The following is a 19,509-nucleotide window of genomic DNA, read 5'->3' as shown; positions in this document are numbered from 1 at the left end:
GATGCCGGGCTATATCGGTGATGTTGGGGGAGTGTGTAAGTTCGACGCTAGGTAATACATCACACACTCCAGGGGGTCTCCCTGGTATGCTCCTCAATAATGAAGTTCATTCGTTAACTTCTCCCTCAAAGGCCAAGTTCCCCTGCTGCCCTTTTCAATAGCCGTTGCGACTCTTACCAGAGTCACCCTACCTTACAGAAAAAAAAAAAACACATCATCATGCTTTTTCCCCTTGACAGACTCAGTGGTTGCCTTTGCAGGTCATGAAGAATAAGAAGGTCCATTACCAATCCCTCATGCCTGCTTATTGCCATAATTATCACTGGGAAAATGACCTGCTCTGTTTGGTTTGTAGTGGAGAAACGGCGCTTCCCCTAATCACCACCTCCTTCCCTCCTATCGCCCTCATGCCATGGAGATGGAGCTTGTTTTTGGGGGGGAGTCTTGCCAGTTCATTAGAATTCACAGGGTTCCACCTCCCTGCCTAGCCAGGCTAAGCCTCTCACACAGGCTGCCATGCCTGCGATAATCTCCCCTTCTCGTTCCCTCTCGCTTCTTCTTCTCTCTCTCACTCTATCCTCCCATTCCTTCCCTTTTCTGTCCCCAAGGGCAGGCCTCACACAAAAGAGATGCAGCACAATTCATTATTAAATCTGATTTCTATTGATCGATTTTAAAATTTGCTCCGAGAGTTACGCGATAGCTCTTCAGCGCGGCGGTGATGATCGCTCTTTACCTCGGCCTCTTCATGTGATAAAGCTAAATAAATAAACTGTATGTATTTTTCAAGGCTGTATCCGTCAGTTGTTCATCCACTTTCACTTCGCGGACACTTTTCTTGATGCTGAAGTGCCCAAACACAGAAATACACTTTTTTTTTTACCACTTTTAAAAAAAAAGAAGAAGTTATACCTGAAAGCAGTCGGTCGTAAATGGCGTGAGGCTCAGTCAGTCCTTGGTTTTGCAGCCATGTTGGCACAGTAGCTGTGTTTACATGCATGTAAAATTATATTCGTGTGATTGTGCTGTGCATACACATACATGAAGCGCTCATATGGAATGGTCTAACTTTCCGCAAGTAAAAGTAGAAGTAAAAATCACTTCTATACGTGACGTTTACGTGGAACAGCACTACCATCTGTTTCTGAATGGACCGTATCGCATCAGAGTTTTCTGATTGGCACGTTTAAAGGTGCCACATGTAAGAATGTGGCCAACAACGGTTACTACACTCAAATTCAAAGTCTTTTAGGTTTCGTTTTCTCTCCGCCATTGTAGAGTCAGACGTAACTGGCAACCCGTGGTTGCTCGGCAGCTGAGACTCTATTGACTGCGATGATTGGTAGGCGGTGGTAGGTGGCGCCACATGATTTCAAAACATAAACCTGATTTGCAGTCTGCAAAAGTTTTTTTTTTTATGTGAATATCTTGGCTGTACTGTTGTTGTTGATGAGTTCAGTTTGTTATATGAACATTATTCTGAGTCTCTGTGACATTAGGAGGATTTTATGGCCAGTTGGTTTATATTTATTACATAATGCACCTTTAAATTAAATATTTTTATTCTGATCGGGTTTTTATTTTGTTGACTTAAACCGCCGGTTTGTTTCCATTTGTTGGAGAAAGTATTTATATTGAGCTCTATAAATAACCACAGCCTTGTCAGCCATTCACTATAAGCACTGTGTTGTTGATGGTGATAACAGATAACATGACAGTTGTGCACTTCACCTATGTAAGTATGAAATCCTTTCATACCTCTTCCTTTTGACCCCGCTGTTCTATAAATACTGTGTTTGTGTGTGTGTATGTGCATTGAGTGACAGTTAAAAAAAAAAAGAGGAGAAAATAATGCTGAGTTGCTAAGTTTATAAATAATGAAGGGCAGTGGAAATAAGAGTCTAATCACATTGTAGCTTAATAAGAAGTGGTACAGCTGCACTGTGCTGTTCTAATGACCATAATGAGGTAACTGTTTCCTACAGCCACACATTAGACCGTAATACAACATTATAGCACAGCACAGCATTGGCATGCAGTTATTTTAAACTCTCCCTGCCCCATTCAAACTTGTCTTTTAATGCAACCCACCACAGTCCTCTGGACATAACCCAATAGTGTCTTCTATTTTCACTGAAATAGATATTCCCTTTGTTGTCTGTGTGATTTATTGAAGTCTTCCCACAAGTGGAAGCCCCCAGGAAATTGCCTGGAATGGCCCTAAATTGGTTTATGATTGTGTGATGTGGGCCAGTGCTGTTATGGTTCTAATATTATGCCCTCCACTCCTTGGCATTTATATTAAATTGATCTGTATTGTTTTCATGGAGTGTCTGTTGGAGCTTGTTAATTCTGCCGCCGCTGCTGCGGGGCAGGCCGTGCACTTCCAAAACACCTAGGTGGCTCTGAAGTTGAATATAAGGCTCGACAATAAGACTGGGACGCAAAAAAATGTAGAAGTCCATATCTGTTTATCCTGCGTGGTCTAACGGCCGCATGGTGCGTTATGGGCGGTCTGGGAGGTCAGTCCAAAGTTGTAATAGTAAAATGGAACATGGATGTGGTGCATGGTGAGTGTGTGTGTGCGTGGAATCGCTCCTGACAGACACTTAATGAGGCCATTATCAGCTTTGGTCCTTTCCTGTCCTCCAGGGGCACCAGGAGATGCCCAGCTCCTTATCGCCATTGAGTTTGATTCCAGAGAACTTGTTAACAGTTATAAAAAAAAAAAGTTATGAATGAATCTGTGTGTTAGTGTGAGACACATGACTGGTCTAAATACAGACACAAGTATTGTGTTGTGTCTGGTTCAACAGTGTCTCTCCCAGTAGCGTGATTCCCCGTAGCATTTTCGCACCTAAGGGCATAAAGTCATGACTAAAAAATCTATTGATGGCTTCACATAAACCACATTAGCACCATCAGTGCCTCTGTGGCCTTAATCAATCAACTAACGAACAAGTATCAGCAGCATATCGGAATGCTGTCACCGCTAATGTGGAGCGGTCAAAGGAGTGTGAAGAAGAACGGATGAAGCAGTTTTTCCGACAAAACAGCTGTCCTTTTAGGCCAGGGATTTGAATCCATGTTGTATAAAGTTGGAGGAAGTATATACATGGATACAAAGGATAGGGGAGTGTACCCACTGACATGGTGGAAAACACTGTGTACTTGGCAGAGATGTGGTGATCTGCGATTTATTTCTTATTCTTAACAAAAAATACATTATCGAAACCGTATTATATATATATATATATATATAAAAAAAGAACAAGCAGGGTCAATATTAATTCTAAACGTCCCTAAATGGACATTAACAGGATTGCATCTGTCCCCCAATACACTGGCTGCTCTCTGTCAGGCCGGAGTTGTTGAAGTGGATCATCACGCGCCTGTAACCAATCCTGCTTTAGACCGAGTCCCAGAGCCTCCTACATCATTAGCATATGACACAGAAATACCGAAAAATAAATAAATACATGAATGAATGAATAAATAAATAAATAAATGTTGAAATGAATACATAAATAAAATAATATTTTTTTATTCATATGATTTGTTTATTTGTCTGTGGAAAAAAAATATAGAAATAATTATTGTCTTAATGCATTTCTGTAATCATTATTTTATTTATTTATTTATTTATTCATTCAGCCCTTTATTGATTGATTTCTGTATTTATTTACCTATTTATAAATTTGTCATTTTCCGTCCTCCACAGTCACCTTCACTGACTTTGCCATTCAGAGAGTGTGTGTGTGACAGTGTGAGTCTCAGCTGGTGCTCTAGGACTGATATTGTTTGCCTGTCTCTGAGAGACGACCACAGATAGTGGCAGTTAAACATGTTCCTGTGTGGGGCCTCGGCCTTGACTCATCTGGTGAACTTTTTTTTTTTTTTTGCGGAGAGACGACAGCGTCGAAATGAAAACGACTGCGCTGTCTCTGACATCACAATCGTTTCGAGTAGTTCGCCGTGCTCCTCCTGCGGTTTGTATCCCAGACACGCTTCATTTGATGCTATCAGTGTCGTCGCGTTTTGGTCGTTAGATGGTGTTGCAGTAAAAGTCCGGCGTTGTGTTGACACGACGTGAATTAATGTGTTTAGCGGATCTAATGAAACCCGGAGGACCTCATGAAACATTGTCATGGGAAGATTTATGCTGCGAAGAGTCCTCATTTCCATTTTTTATAGGGTTAGCAGTACCTTTATTCAATTAACAGAACACAACACACAAGACATCAAATGAATATGGATACTGAGAGTGTAAAACAGGAAAAGTAGCATTGTTAATATTAAATTATTGCCCTGTGACAGCAAGAGGTTTCATTGTTATTATCATTATTATCATCTGTCCTGTATCAACTGTTTTTAATGTGAAATTAGCCTCTAAAATCTGGAATTTTTTCGATTTCAAATATTAGAGCATCTACATTTAGAGCTGCATCATTTTTGTCTTGAGGTTGGGGGGAGGGGGGGGGGGGGGTGATATGAGCACCAGCTTATTCATGAGATGCCAAATGCAATGTAGTTATTGGCCAGGGCTGGATTGTACTAAAACCAGAATATTGTATCAGAGAGAGGCAGCTGGTTAGGAGTCAGAACAGATTATCATACGGGAGAGAGGATGAGCGAGGAGAGGGAGGGGGGGGGGAGAGAGAAAAAAGAGAGACTGGAATGGGAAAGCAGGGGGCGAAAGTGAGGGGAGGCATGGGAGGGAGAGCGGGAGAAAATGATAGCAAGAAACTCATCACCAGGTCGCTGTGGGGTGGAGAGGATCATCCAAAACCTTCCGTCACTATCTCCCCTTCTTCACCTGTCAAAAAGAGTGTGTGAGAGCTGTCGGAGTGTGTGAGAGCGAGGGGGAGGAAATGCAGGTCCTCTGAGAGGTCAGGGGAAGAAGCTGTGGACTCCACTCATCTTCTCTCTGTGTCGGGCCCACCGCTGCTCGCCGACATCTGGCCTCACACTGATCACTCATATCTACAGACAGGGAGGAGAAAGAGAAGAAGAAGAGAGTGCAGTGCTTCGATCTTTGAGGCACCCCAACAAAAAAAATTACACATCGCCTCTCGTCCATCCTGTCCACTCTTCTGTGCATCTTTTTTTTTGTTTTCTGCCTTCTTATGTTTCTTCGCCTAAATGTCGAGCCTTTTATCCCCCTCTTTGACTTTGTTCTTATTCTTGACATTGCACCATTTTTAAAGGCAAAAAAAAAAAAACAGGAAGAAGGGGGAGAAAAAAGCAACTAGAAGGGGGCAGAACAAGATGGTGAAAAACCGGTGTCTGGCTCGAACAGGCTTGGACTTTATCCTTGTACTAAAAAGATAAGCCACTGAAGATAGGGAGAGTATGCTGTGTCTCGCAAGCCAGTATACAAGGCTCTGACTGCAATCAGTGGGAAGACGGCCAGCTTCCCTGCCTGAGCTCTCAGCGCCCCTACTGGCTGCATGCTGTGCCAATCAAAGGCTAGTGGGTGGGGAGCAGTCAGACATGAACACTGATGTCACAGTCACATGGATTCTGGTGTGGTCATGCTCGGAGGCTGAGAGACAGAGCTGTGCTGGCCAGCTGCTGCTGAGACAGCAGTGGAGGGCTTTTTGCGCTGGTGATAGTTTTTTCTCTTATGGACTCGAAGCTTAATGATGTATTTTGTGATTTCAGCTATGAAAGGTAAGAGCAAATATGCATGCATGATCCTGCAACCAGAGTAACAAGTAGGGAAGTATGGCTCCGCTATTCATAGCCTGCCAACTCTTTGCATTTCATTTGCAAGGCATGAGTGTGACAGAGAGAGAGAGAGAGAGAGAGAGAGAGAGAGAGATGGGGAAGGAGGCAGAGAGAGAACTATACAGTAATACGGGTGCTCTTAAATGCAAGTGAATTAAGCTTTTATCATGTGTGTGTGTGTTTGTTATGCTTTGCAGAGTATTTCACATTTCTGAATTGAAATCTAAACGAAAGAAAATCTCAACTCATTAAAATACATTGAGGTGTTTAAGTATTTAGTTCTCCTTTAAAAAAAAAAAAAAAAAAAAAAAAATCATTGTTGTGTTTTCTTCCTCCTTCTGTTGTGTGGGCTGCTGAGGAAACCACAGCCGACAGAGTGTAATCTCTGTACCTCTCTGACAATAACAGCTCCCCAAGCCTCAGTACAAAAGTTTCTTTTCTTTTTTTCTTTTCTTTTCCTTGATATGAGGTAGCGTGCGAGGGGGGGGGGGGGGGGGGCGGGGGGACGGGGGTGAGGGGTGAAGGTCCTGTCGCTATTCCTTTCTGTCCCATTCCTAATCCTGTTGTTCCAGTTCAAAGGACGTGTCTGTTCCGCGGGAAGATGTGCGTGGCAGTGTTGAACATGGGTCGCAGACGGGCGACAAGGCAGTCGTGCATGTGTGTTTGTATATGTGTGCGTGTGCGTGTGTGTGAGAGAGAGAGACAGAGTGTATTGCGTTCCACTGACCTGTTTTTTTTAGGGTAGTGGGGTTTACATAATGTGGACATGAGTGCAGGACTGGGTCCTCTCAGTGGCTGTGATGTTGATCTAGAATGCTTAATCCCAGCTCTTCCAACCCCCTCCATCATACAGGGAAACATGCGCACACACACACACACACACACACACACACACACACGCACACACACGCTTGCACGTAGACAGTTACTGAAAGTGCAGGCAGACGGAGCAATGTTCACTTTTGTCATGCTTGGTTGCACGTGCGTGCGTTCATAGTACACACATGCACACAATCGTGTTTTTCACGTACATGACTTCACTCTCATTCTTCCATATAGACAAATGTGAGCAATCACATCCTAACATATGTGCTCACATGTGCCCTACGATACAGTCAAATACGATAACCACAATGGGGCAACGAGGAAGCCGTGTCACTGTGTGTGTGAAACAGAAAAAAAATCAGTGATGATTATTTGAGTTGATAGATGCTGCTTCTCTTTTTCCACCTGTCCCAAAAAAAAAAAAAATTCACAGTTGTGCTTTTAGTAATATTTTTTTGCTTATAAAGATAAAGTGTGGAATAAAAATAATAATAATAATATTGATTGTAGCCCTTTAGGCATATATTTACATTTAAAATGTTAGTTTATGTTCCATATGCAGTGTACGACTGGAAAATATGACCATTGCTTTTTTTTTTTTCTCTGTGTATTTGCATATATGTTTTGTCATATTTCTGTGTAATCTTACAGCTCACAGTCTTTGTGGAACATTAAATAATAAACGTGCTGCACTGTATCTTAGTCCATTTATGAAAAATGGCCTTTGACCTATTGTTCTTTGTGGTAAAATTAAATCTAACATTTTATTTTACTTCTTTAAGAGGTGTTTACAAAACATCTGATTGCATTTTGAAGTTTTTCTTCCTCCGTTGACGCAAGAGCAGAATATAATTTTTTTTCCCGAAATATGACCTTGTTGAATTAATACATTCCAAATTCATTTGATCAGGATTAAATGTTTTATTTAACTTTCGTTTATGTAGCCAGTTTTCATCTGTCCCTTTTTTTCATTTTTATTAGTCTCAGTGTGATAGGAGCTGCTGGTGTCATCATTGGGCTACTCTGAGAGTCTCAGAAATTAAATTAAAATGTGAACAGGCTGTATAATTGGAAACTAATTTAAACAGAAGCAGTAATTTCTTCTTGGAAAAGGTCGGTGAAAGGGACGAACTGCACAATGTCTCGCTGCCTTGGCACGCACTTCCTTATTATGTTAATATTTTACATGATTATACTGCATGTGGCTTTGTGTGTGTGTGTGTGTGTGTGTGTGTGTGTGTGTTCTTGCAGTGTTTTTCATATTGTACACCACCACCACCACCACCACCACCTCTCTCCTCTGTGTTCAGCCTCTCTACCACACCACTGCCTCTCAAGTACCTAATTACCTGTAATGGAAACATCCCTCTCATTACCCCATGCAAATTAGCCAGCCTACTCAGCACAATTAAGATGAAAATTCCAATTACATAATTAAAGAAAGTTCTTTGATGTGTGGATAGACAGCAAAAGTAAAAAAAAAAAAAGTGGACCTCACAGTACATATAATTAACCCCTAAAAAGGGCATTATTGTGGTGAGGTTATAGTCGAAAGCAAGGCCCAGTGAGCCACTAGAGTGTATTCAGGCGCCACATAAATATGTGAATTAACACATAAGTGTACTAGACTGTGGAAATGTTGCCGGACGGTAGAGGAGGTAAAGCCAAATATCTTCTGATAGGTGCTTTGAGGCAACGTGAGCAATTAAGGCTGTAAATATTTGCGGTAGATTTAGTGCTCTTTGTCTCTTTCCATCATGTTGTTGATTGAAACGCTCACTGCACAGTGCTGCAGGCTCTCACACATTAAAGCAGAGGTTAACAAGATTGGCTATTATCCAGTTAGGGACTTAGGACATGGAGAGGCACAGGAAACAGAAAAAAAAATTACCACAGATTAAGGTGAAGGCAATATAAGTCACCCACGAGGATTTAAAATAAATAAATAAACAATGACAATTTAAGAAGAGCTATTCTCACGTTATGTGGTGTTTAAATTTTTTTTTTATTATTCAATTATGAAAAAAAAAATGTAATCCCTGTTACATTTTAAATAGATTCAAATAAACATTTTTGTACAACCTCAAAATTGCATATATCTCATTAAAGTAGCTTTATGAAAGGGAAGAAGAAAAAAAGGTGATTTAATTTCCCCTATACTGTAAGGCAGAATTTACATGTGACTGTGAAAATGAAAAGATGATATCTGAGCAGAAGGAAGACAAAACAAACAAGAGTTCCTCAGATGAATGGTGTGTGTTTGTGCGCATGCACACATCTCTCTCTCTCTCTCTCTCTCGTGTCTCTCTGCTGGTTGAGGAAGTGGAATGGCGTCCCCACAGGTTATTAAAGTGTGTGAGAGGTGTGTGCCAGTCTGTGTTGTGCACACTGAGACGAACATCCTGGCTTCTCGAAGTGTGTGTGTGGGGACTGCTTAATGAGATATTGACTGCCCATTGATAGCATGGATTTTTGATTTGGCTCCACAGAAGAGGAAAGGTGAGGAGACAGAGAACCAGTTTTTTTTTAAATTCAACACTGTCTGAATAAAAATGAATATACCATGAAAATAGAATTTTCATTCTGCCTTTTACACCTAAAAAAAAAAACATTTAATTATTATCCTACTTTCAAAACATATGAATACCAAAGTATTCTTTTTACAGCCATATATCAATATGGTTTTGACTCTGCCCACACACTAATCTACAGCTCTGTCCAAGTCATTGCCAGGGTGTCAGACGGCTCTGTCAGTCATCTTGTCCTGTCTCTCACCTTGTGGTTTTGACCGATTATTAGACCAATCACAGACGAGGGTTAAATGGGGTCTGTTCTCCCATGCCCAATTAAACTGTGGGATGCAACTAACAGCAGCAACACAAGATAACCACATATATATATATATATTAATATAAGCCAGTATCTGAGACACTTTCTGCTCATTCTGAAACATTCACACCATAGTTCAGTCAGACTTGGCTCTCCAGTCAGGTAAAGCACCTGGCTGGACTTATATTCAAACACCTCCAACTTAAGGGTAATTCCCTGCTGTATATTTCACCTGCTTTTTTACAGATTTCGCTGAAATAGATCCTTTGAAGTATCTCCCTGTCATGCAGCATTTAGCTCCTGATAGAATAATTCCTCTGTCGGCACTGCTCGGATAATCATGTACCGCAGTCCATAAAGTTACATATTTTGACTTTGAATTTGCCCCCGCCGTTTTGTTCCCGTCACCTCTCTGTTGGAAGGATAATGTAAAGACAGTAGAGGACATTTTGTTATCTTTGGTTATTGAAAATACTGACACGCATGCCCTTTGGCTAACATTGATCTTCTTTAGGAAAAGACTGCCCTTATATGCTGTGCCACCCGGGGCCCAGAAGTTAACAAGAGAGTGATGGGTGAAGTTTTTTTTTTTTTTTTCTTTTCTTTTCTTTTTTCTTCCTCCTGTGCTCCTGTACTTTCATTCTGAGCATGTCTCATACCATTGGCTTTTTTTTTTTCACCGTGAGCCTCTGGAGGACTGTCCATTGGCTTTTTGAAGTTGCATCAAAGAGGAAATGGGAGAGAAAAAGCATTATTGATTTTGCGTTTTGTCTGACTCAAACACTGAGGACAGAAAAACACATAAAGAGTTAGGTGTTGGCAGTGGGGCAACTGTGAGCCAGAGGGAGACGGGGGGGAAAACCAGAAGAGGTAGAAGGTGAGCAAAGGACCAGACAACATAAATGCATCTCTCCCTAAAGTCGTGTGCGCAGTCCTCTCATTTCCATCATTTCTCTTTTTCCTCTCTTTCCGTAATGGCAAAGTAAATAACGGCAGGCACTGTGCGGCGGGAGACAAAACCTCCTTCTCTCCCTTTCTCGCCATGTCGGATAGTTTTCCCTCCTCCATCAGGCCGGTGATTCCCGAGCTCTGACGGCGCTCTTCAGTTGACCTGCTTTTCCATGAAACACCGAGCTGCTCTCTTCTTGGTCGTAATCAGATCTCTCCGCTCGGCGAGCAGAGTGGCGGCAGCAAGAAGAGGAGTATTGTTTGTGTAGTTTTATCGCCTTTATCCTTCTCCTGTGTCAGTCCAGCAGAGGTGAGACAAGAGAGGAGTACTTATCTCGGTGCTAATGTGACCCAGGCAGCCTGAAAAGGGAGCTCTCGTCGGCAACTGTTGATAAAAAGCTGTGGTTTATGTGGTTTTCTCACTAGTTATGCAAAAAACATCTAGGTGTGATATGTTGTGATTTTGTGTTTAGGCTATCAAAGGAAACAGCTAAAAGTTGTAGTTAATGTTGTTTTAAAAGCTGACATTTGTGCTGTCTCCTCTGTCTTATTGTGTTCCAACATTTTGTTGTGCTAGCACCCAAAAAACACCCAAAAATCCAACACCCATTCAGTGGTGATACAAAATCATGACAAAAAAAACCATGTAATTCCAGCTCCATAAACTACAGTATAGCTTTGTCCGTTAATGTCTTATGTGTCACTCATGGGCGTCTGTGGAATTTTGGGCTAAGACAACAACTGCGCGTGCTGATGCATTACCAGAATTACAGAAAAAGCATGCCGTAGAGTCGGGGGGGAATGAAGAAGAGGTCAGAGGTCACAGCATGCTAAGTTGCGCTCCCCTCCTGCTCCACGGAGAGAGCGACTGCGGCGCCTAGAGACGCCAGCGGGGAACAAAGGATGAAAAATGAGAGATGCGTGGAATTTTGATGAGATGAGGGAGCAACCGGCTTTATAACAAAGATCGTCACAACATGCACTCTGCCTCTTGATTACAAAAAAAAAAAAAGGGGAGAGAAGTATGCGAGGCGTTTGATTACACGTCCCAGCAGAGGCCATTAGGGGTTCTATGTGTAGGGATGGCACCACTGAAAGTCAACTGATCTATTGTCTACACTGATAAACAAGATTCCCCCGAGCACTAGGAGTTGCGCTATAAAATAGATGAATGATATTGGCTTTACGGAGGTTTTAAAAGATTACATTTTCCAAACTTTACCACTTTTCCACCAAAATATTTGACTATTATGTGACACACAACACAATCCAACACCCGCCTGTGCACGCAGGTACACACACACATATACGCACAAACATGATAACAGATGCTTGTGTGTTGTGCATCTGCTGACTCTGTCAGAAACAGAAATTCTTCCACACGCCACTGTCACGGCAAAGCGACATAATTATATCACCGATCTACATCGTCTTCCTCGGATGAGTGAAGAGGACATGGACGAGCTGCGCTCACAGCACCCTCTGCTGGACAACTCTGTGATCTCTAAGTCTAATGCACTTCTAGGCTGTATGTTTTGAACTCGAATGGGTTTTTAAGACACAAGTTTGAACTTTCGCTGAAGTCTGAACCGATATCTTAATTTCAGACAACCCGATGCACCGTCAGTGCCAGTGATACATTTCACCGCCATAAATCAGATTGTAACGAAACATGTTTGAATTTCCCCAGAGGAACCTGCGCAGGCCAGATAGAAAACTAATTCTCAAGGTTGGTTTGCATTTCCACTATCCTCTCCCCAACTAAGATGCATGAAAGCAATTTTATCATCATAAATAACAAAGAAAAACAGCCTTGCCAGAACCTCTCTGCTTAAGATTGATTTTTTATGCACATTTGAAATAAAAGAAATGCTGCTTCAGAGCTAATTACAAAGATGAAAGGAGGGGAAATGTGCAAGGCAGTGAACTTTGTTTAAAGACGCAGCTCATGGCTTGTTCAGGGACATGGTAATGAAATCCAACCTCATTTATGAACTCCAAAGTCTTTTTCAAAATGAAACTGCATTTGCACAGGTGATATACAAGGGAGACAGAAAGTGCCCTCGTATGTGTCAATCTCGTGCACCTAATGAGACAAGTCAGCAATTTAACAATAGGTGTCCAAGACACTGAGTTGTGTGTGGATGTTTCCCAGCTGGAGGAAAGGGGTTAACTGACTGTGGAGAGATCCTTGACCTATCTGGGATGAGCTCCCTGCCCCCTCCAGCAATGAGGGAATATATGATTGCTGATTATGAGTTTATTCCCTCCATCGTGCTGAGCCTTTTGCATGTCAGGATCCATCCCTCCTCAGCCGAACTGATTAAGGAGCTGGAGATGATGCTACAGCTCTCAGCAATTGCTGAAAGACTCTCAAAGAGCCTGATAATCTGGAGTGCAGCTGGCAATCACCCACCACTGACTCCTTTGGAGGCTTTTTGGGTTGTTTTGCTGTTTTCAAGTATGTGCATCCCCCCCCCCCCCCTTCTTTTGGTATATTGTTGTCTTTGTTCCCCTGGGCTTCTTGTTTCTGGATGAGAGCTTCCCTAGTGCTGAGCACAGGTCCTTGTCAACGTGGCTGCTCAGCTCAGCCGATAGTCCAGCGCCAACAACAGCGGTGTCAGCAAAGACCCTCGCTCAACGTCTCACAATGTGCTTATGATCTCCTAATTTGGGCGAAGAAAGTATCCTTGTGCCGAAAATGCTATTTTATTGCAACGGTCCAATATATAGGACAAAGGCATCACGTAAATTGAAAGAAATAGCTTCTCGGAAAAAAAAAAAAAAAATGTATCCCCACATAAACTTTAGGTGTTTATGTGAGATTCAATGGATTTCTGTCACAGGGAAACGAGTAGAGTTTTCCAGCGAAAAAAGACTCGCACAACTGTTTTATTAGCTCGCAGGGATCTGTCGCTTAGTTACAAATCAGCAGCTGTCGTCTCTGAGTTTTGTTTTTTTGTCGATAATTTCGGGACAGAGGACGATCGTCTTTTTCCTACTGTGCTCATGGCTGTTTTAATGCCTTTAATGTGTGACCTGGGGCAACCGTGTCGGAATCTGCCCCAACGGAGCATTCTCAGTTACTGTACGGCCCATCGCTAATAACATCCCACTGTCAAACACATCACCCACAGTTTAACTGCTTATTCCTTAAACGCTTTAACATTTGGTTACCCGGTGACAAGACAAAAATATTACCAACAGCACTCTTTGGCGTATACACAGACCTAATGACAGATCCACACAGTCCAATACAGTGAAGTAGAAAACTCTAATTTTCTCTCATGTGTTTGTTTTTGATGGGACGACTTAAAGCGAACGTGGTCGTGTGTGTGTGTGTGTGTGTGTGTGTGTCTCTGTAGTCAACAGTAAAGCTCATACAGTTACAGATGTGACACCGTCAGTCCCAGTAAACAAATGGCTTTTGTCTGCGCTCCGCTTCCTTGTGTAAATGAAACGCTTTAAGGTTTTTTACGCCGGTTTGATGAAAGACGACAAACGCGCGTCTCACGGTTGCTGTCTGAGAAGTGATGGGTGGGAAGCTTCTCCCAAGACTCTGTCCACACACGTGTATCTGAAGAGGATGTGTAAAGTAAATTATTTCGTTTGACTAAATAACGTGAATAATTACGCATTTTCAAACGCACATTCTTAGGGGATAAATAGCGTTCGGTTGTCTCATCAAAACCGATGATATCCAGCGACGTTTCTTCTCTTGTTTCGTAAACAACAGGCGAAACTCCAATTTCTCCTCATCGTGTATCGACCTCATTGTTGCGGGGCACATAAGCTGTCACTGTGGATAAAGTAGAAAGAAACAAGGCGGGACGAGGGATAGGTTCCTGATCCTGAAGATGATCAGAGTACAAATCCTGTATGTTTGACATACCTTTGCCCGTTTGAGTGGGTTAAGGAAGTTATGTTTTGATCTTTTGACACGTGATTACACTCGGCCTTTCTGCTTTGATCTCAGCGTGGATTTTTTTTTTTTTCTCTCGCTCTCTCTTGATGAGGGATTAATATAATTTATACATAAGGGGATTTTGTTTTTTTTTGTCTTGGGCCTCAGCCTCCAACTTGAGTAAACATTGTATACGTAGTAGATTAACATTGTATTAATTTACACATCTCTCATTAGCGAGTCCTAAGGTAATTAACCAGACGCCATGGTATATAAGAAGATAGACACCGTTCAAATAATTTATTCCTTTCTACTTGTACTTGGTGTGAGAAAAAAAAGTCACTGATCAATTCTCCCTTAGATGTATCTCTTTGAAGACATTCAGTGTCTTATGAGAGCACCACCACCGTATTTTTTTTTCTGTAGAAACCGCAGCCTGCCGACCTCGCATATTCTATACAAACATTGCAGAGGACTCTGTTGCCTGAATCATCCTAATAGCCACCAATTTACTTAAATACAGGGACTGGATAACCCCAATTAAAAGCAGGCAGGTGTAGAACAGTGTTTGCAGGATGCCTGCAAACAGAGAGTTTCCAGGTTAGTGTGAGGTAAATCCACCCAAAACTAAAAAAATAATTGTGAGTATAACTCTGTGAGTATATTAGTTTATTTCTCTTTTTTTTTAAGCTCATAAAAAAGGATAGGATCACTTAAACCTGTGGGCGATTCATTGTGTTATAAAAAAATCTGTTTTTCAAATCGCAGGAGGTGCAATATATCTTTAAGCCAAAATGTGTGTGAAAAATGACCATTTCAGATTAAATTAAGATCATTTTAAATATGTTATTCAAATGAAATTGAGAATAACTATGTAAGAAAAGTACCGTTCCTTCACATATCGCGAATGTTAATGCAATTTCAGTCAAAATAATTGCAATTTTTGATATTTATTCAAAATTGTACAGGAAAATCTGCACACACATACACATAACACGGTGAATAAACTGCAAAACATAATGCTGCCTTGTTTTCATGTTTTCATAAGTTGAATATGCAGAAATATTTGAAGAAGATTTTAAAACCCAAAACAGTATCTTACAAACCTATACGTGAAAACTGTTAAACAGTCTTGTCACCTATAACCTATAAATACCTAGCCTATATTGTGAATATATATAACATATGTGTTTTTGTTGGTCTGCAAGTTTAAAGGAGCCCAGTATGTGGAAACCATTTACACTTCTACGTACACTCACATTAACATAGACAACTTTGCATTTGTTTCTCTCGCATCATTTCTCTCCCGCACGAAAACAGAAAAGCAGAGGTGGCTGATTTTCTGCAGCTCTGAGGCGTTCCACAGATTTACCGTGATGTATTGTCTCCTGAATGTTATCCATGTAGGCACGCACGCATATGGCTTTATAATGGCTATTACTGACGTACGGGTTTGTTTGTGAGATAGATTCCATGTCTCAATAGTGCATTCCTTGAGCAAACGCGTAAGCCTCCAACGAAGAAGGGTTTATTTTTAAAACTACAGGAAAGGCTTTCCGCAGATTTAATTCTGGTGTATGTCTCTGACTGTGAGACAAATCAGTTTGGGCTTTGTGGAATTAGAATTTGCCGCAAAAAATCTCAAATCTGTTCCTGAAACAGACAATTGTCTTTCATGTGATTGGACACAAAAAAAAAAAAGAGGAAGGAGGGAGGGGAAAAGAGGAAGCAAACCTTTATGACATGGAGAGAGCTATAAGTACAGTAATGATGGCTTGGTGTTTCTCAGCTGACCCAGGTGTGTTGACTGAATACAATATGGATGTGTCTGGCTGTCTGTGTACTCCAGTGCTGGGAGACTATTTGCTGAAGGTCATTTGGGATCATAGCGTGCCATTAATAATTCCTGAAAGCATCCAACATTTCCATCTGTTCTGCTGCAACCATCGCTCCACTTCAAAGACAAAGGCAGCATTTGCAGGTTAGCATTAAACCTGCCTGCAGGCTACGATGTTGTAGGTGGGATTCTTTGTTGGGTAGAACATATCTCTGGTCTCCGGGTCATAATGTTTGCTGCTCTCAACGGCTTCAGTGTACGAACGCCAGTGCACATTTGTGGTAAAAACTGGTACAGTTTTGCAGGCTACCAGTCTCTTCCATAGTCTCTATAAACATTTGGACATTATTATCCTGATTGCAAAACAATGTTGCGTGAAACTTTTGAGTTCACAGACATCACCTGCAACCATTGCACCTATTGGATAATGATCCGGAGAAAAATCCACACAAACGCAGCAAAGAAACATGCGAACTTGACACAAAAATGACCTTGGATGAACCAGGGTCTGAACCCAGGACCTTCTCACTGTGAGGCAAAAATGCGAACCACTGGTCCACTGTGCTGAAAACCCTGCAATTGAGACCATTAACTCCTCTGGAAAATATCTGACCGCATTATTAATCAAGTTGGAAGAAGAGCTGAATTCAAATGGAGTTCTTTTTTGCTACCAATGGAGTCAGCCCCCCCCCCGGTGATATTTCCATCTTACTTCTTGGGATTCACAATCCCGCATTACTCTCCACAGGTAGAGAGAACGCAATTATCACCCTCCAACCAGTCTTGTTGGGCGGCTAGATATGATATTTTTCAGAGAAATTATAACAAAGCATTGTGTGCATTTGTGTGTAAATAGATCACAATTCACTACACTCTAAACTGGACAAAATGATAGCGCCACTGCAGATTCACCAGGAGGCCTGCTGGGAGTAAATGGATGTTTGGAAGTGACATCCACTGCCCGGGTGCCTGGTGGGCACAGTGGGCAAGGAGGCAAGTACCTGGCGGAGTGAAAGATGGCAGTCGGCAAGCAGAGTGTGTGTGCACACACTGAGGCTGTGACAGAAAAAACAGTGTGAGTTCTGCTCCTGCTGCTCCATCTTCCCCCTTGCCAATGATAGACCATCACCTTAATTTGGTTAATAGCACGGTACAAATGTATATTCCAGCCACTCTTTGCTCAGGTGTAGCTTGCCATGAAGGTGCATTTGGTTTACTTAGGGGAAAAAAAAAGGGGCTGGGAATGTTAGCTTCCGTGAAGGCATTTTCAGGATTTGATGAAGCAGTTGTTACTATTCCATTCCTCACTGCTGATAAAGCATCCCTGCCCCATGAAGTAACTCCACCCTCTTTCAGCCCCGGGCTCTCGTACGTTGCTGTAGGGCTGACCACTGAGTCCACTCAAATCACCATCAGCTCCAAACTGCTTAGCCTGGCCTATTTGAATTTTACATCTCTGCTGACTCATAATCCTGTCAGGACCTTTCTTCTTTATCGCGTCTTTGCCTCCGGTAGACGTTGATCACGAGCACTCCAGAAAAATGTATTCATTTCTGTGTAGAAATGGAAACACGGTTGGTGATGTTTGCTTTGTTTTGGCTTCATTCCAGATGACATCTGATCAAGATTATATTCCGCATAGAGTTTAGATTCTCTTTGAAGGTGATTATTTTCACTGCATTATTTGTTAATTCATGGCATTTCAGTTGAAGCCATTGACTGTGTCAAAACATGCAGGAAAAGTGAGCAGGAAATGATTTTTTGGCTGATGGCACACTCTCTCAAAGTAGTCAGGTTTAGAGCGTCTGCTGTGCCGTGTTCCGGCCGCTACGCAGGACAACGGTTCAGATCGACATGATAAAGAGGGACTGATTGAGCTCTGTACAGCCACGGGAAGCTGAGCCTTGGGGTTCAAGGTTATCTGGACAAATCAGACTCCTGTTTCTATTCATCCCCTCCTCAGCCACCAGCCAGACCTTCCCGGGCAAACCAGCAAATTAGCAATTCTGATATCTGCAAGCAGGTCTGGCAAGGGAATGTCTGTGAATCCTAATGCCATGATTAAACTTTCATATCCGTCCGGGGGAAGTGCTGCATGTACAAAATAAGCAGTCTCTTTTTATTTTTCAGCACTTTAAGCATGCTTGTCGAGATGAGCAAACATAAACCTTTCAATTGGGTTAAATGGACTGGGTGTGCAGGAGTCAGTCAAATAACTCAAGTCTTTGGTATCTTCAGACTATGTAAGTGTATCAATATACTTAACATAATGTTAAAGTATACAGTCATCTGCCATTATTTCTTTGAAGTATTTGCATCAGGCCCAGTCCACAGTATGTACGATTTGTTGTGAAATAATATACTAAATGTTAATAATCAGGCAAAATGGAATACCCTTGATATTGTGTGTTCCCTGGCTGGCTATTCTGAGTTAATGGAAGAGAAGCAGAGGTAAAGGGAGCCTCAGTCCAGACCGTGAGCCAGGCCTGGATGTGGCCATTATGTAAGATGGTCTTATCTGGCTCTACCTCCTGCTGAGCCTGAGCCTAGCTTCCCTCTGCTCTCTCTTCCTGGTGCTTCCAAAACATGGGCCTTCATTAGCAGGGCTAAATATCCCCGTTCTCTGCAATCTCTATCATTTCTTGCCTTGAGGCAATCCGATAATTACCTGTTCTCATTTCCCCTCCTCCTGGCCAGCAGCAAAGTGTTCTGACTTGCATTAGTTTGCATGAAATATTATCAGAATATTGCACACTTTTTCCTTTTTTTTTTCCATCCCGCAGCCTTTGACATGGGGAATATGGAGTCACAGTGGCAGTGATTGACAGGTGCCTGTCTTTCATGCTCTTCTGAGAATAACTCTTTTGTTCTGAAGTTACAGCGAGAATTTTTGTTGGAAGGAGGAATGAGTGTGTAATGTGTATAAAGGCTTTGTTGCTTTGTTTAACATCTGTCTTCCATTATTTCTAGGCAGCATTGTTATGTGTTACGTCTCTGTCTGTTACCTACAGAGTCGGTAGAACTCTTTTTTTTTTTTCAGATTTTCTGAATTTAAACTTACCGGTGAACTTTACCCTTAGAGAAACTAACTCTAGCAGTAATATCTCTAGGTCTAGAGTAGCATCTCTCTCTCTCTCTCTGAGTTTTCAGGGTTTGGGATGGAGACGAATTCTGTGCTCATTCTCATGCTATTCTTTCCTATCAGTAATAACGTCCAGTGGCGTTGCATCAGGAGATGGACAAGGTTTGCACCATTGCAGACAAAACATATGAGAAGAAATGACATATGATAGCTTGTCAAAGCAAAATATTGTGTCTGGTGTTTGATATAATGCAGTTTACCCTCATGAAAATCTCTGCCACAGAAGTGTAAATATCCCAACTTCAAATATGACTGTTTTTAGAAGATAATTTCATGCATTTCATTTGCCAACAT

At 41.8% G+C, this 19,509-nt stretch overlaps 1 protein-coding gene across 3 annotated transcripts in view; it reads left to right on the top strand.

Moving 5' to 3' along the window:
• Window positions 1-19,509, top strand: part of roraa (RAR-related orphan receptor A, paralog a) — a gene marked incomplete at both ends in the record, with an annotated part of 176,537 nt that overhangs the window by 133,244 nt on the left and 23,784 nt on the right. The window contains one exon of one of the 3 annotated variants that reach the window (XM_083894110.1): window positions 5,643-5,673. The exons of the other annotated variants lie outside the window; for them this stretch is intronic. Within the exon in view, the coding sequence (XP_083750236.1) occupies window positions 5,643-5,673 (31 nt within the window). Of the gene's footprint in view, window positions 1-5,642; window positions 5,674-19,509 lie in introns of those variants that run through there. 3 annotated transcript variants of the gene reach the window in all.

The sequence above is a fragment of the Microchirus variegatus genome, assembly GCF_963457635.1.
Source record: "Microchirus variegatus genome assembly, chromosome: 8".
Classification (NCBI taxonomy): domain Eukaryota; kingdom Metazoa; phylum Chordata; class Actinopteri; order Pleuronectiformes; family Soleidae; genus Microchirus; species Microchirus variegatus.
The sequence above is the reverse complement of the archived record's forward strand: the minus strand, read 5'-3'. Positions and strand labels throughout refer to the sequence as shown.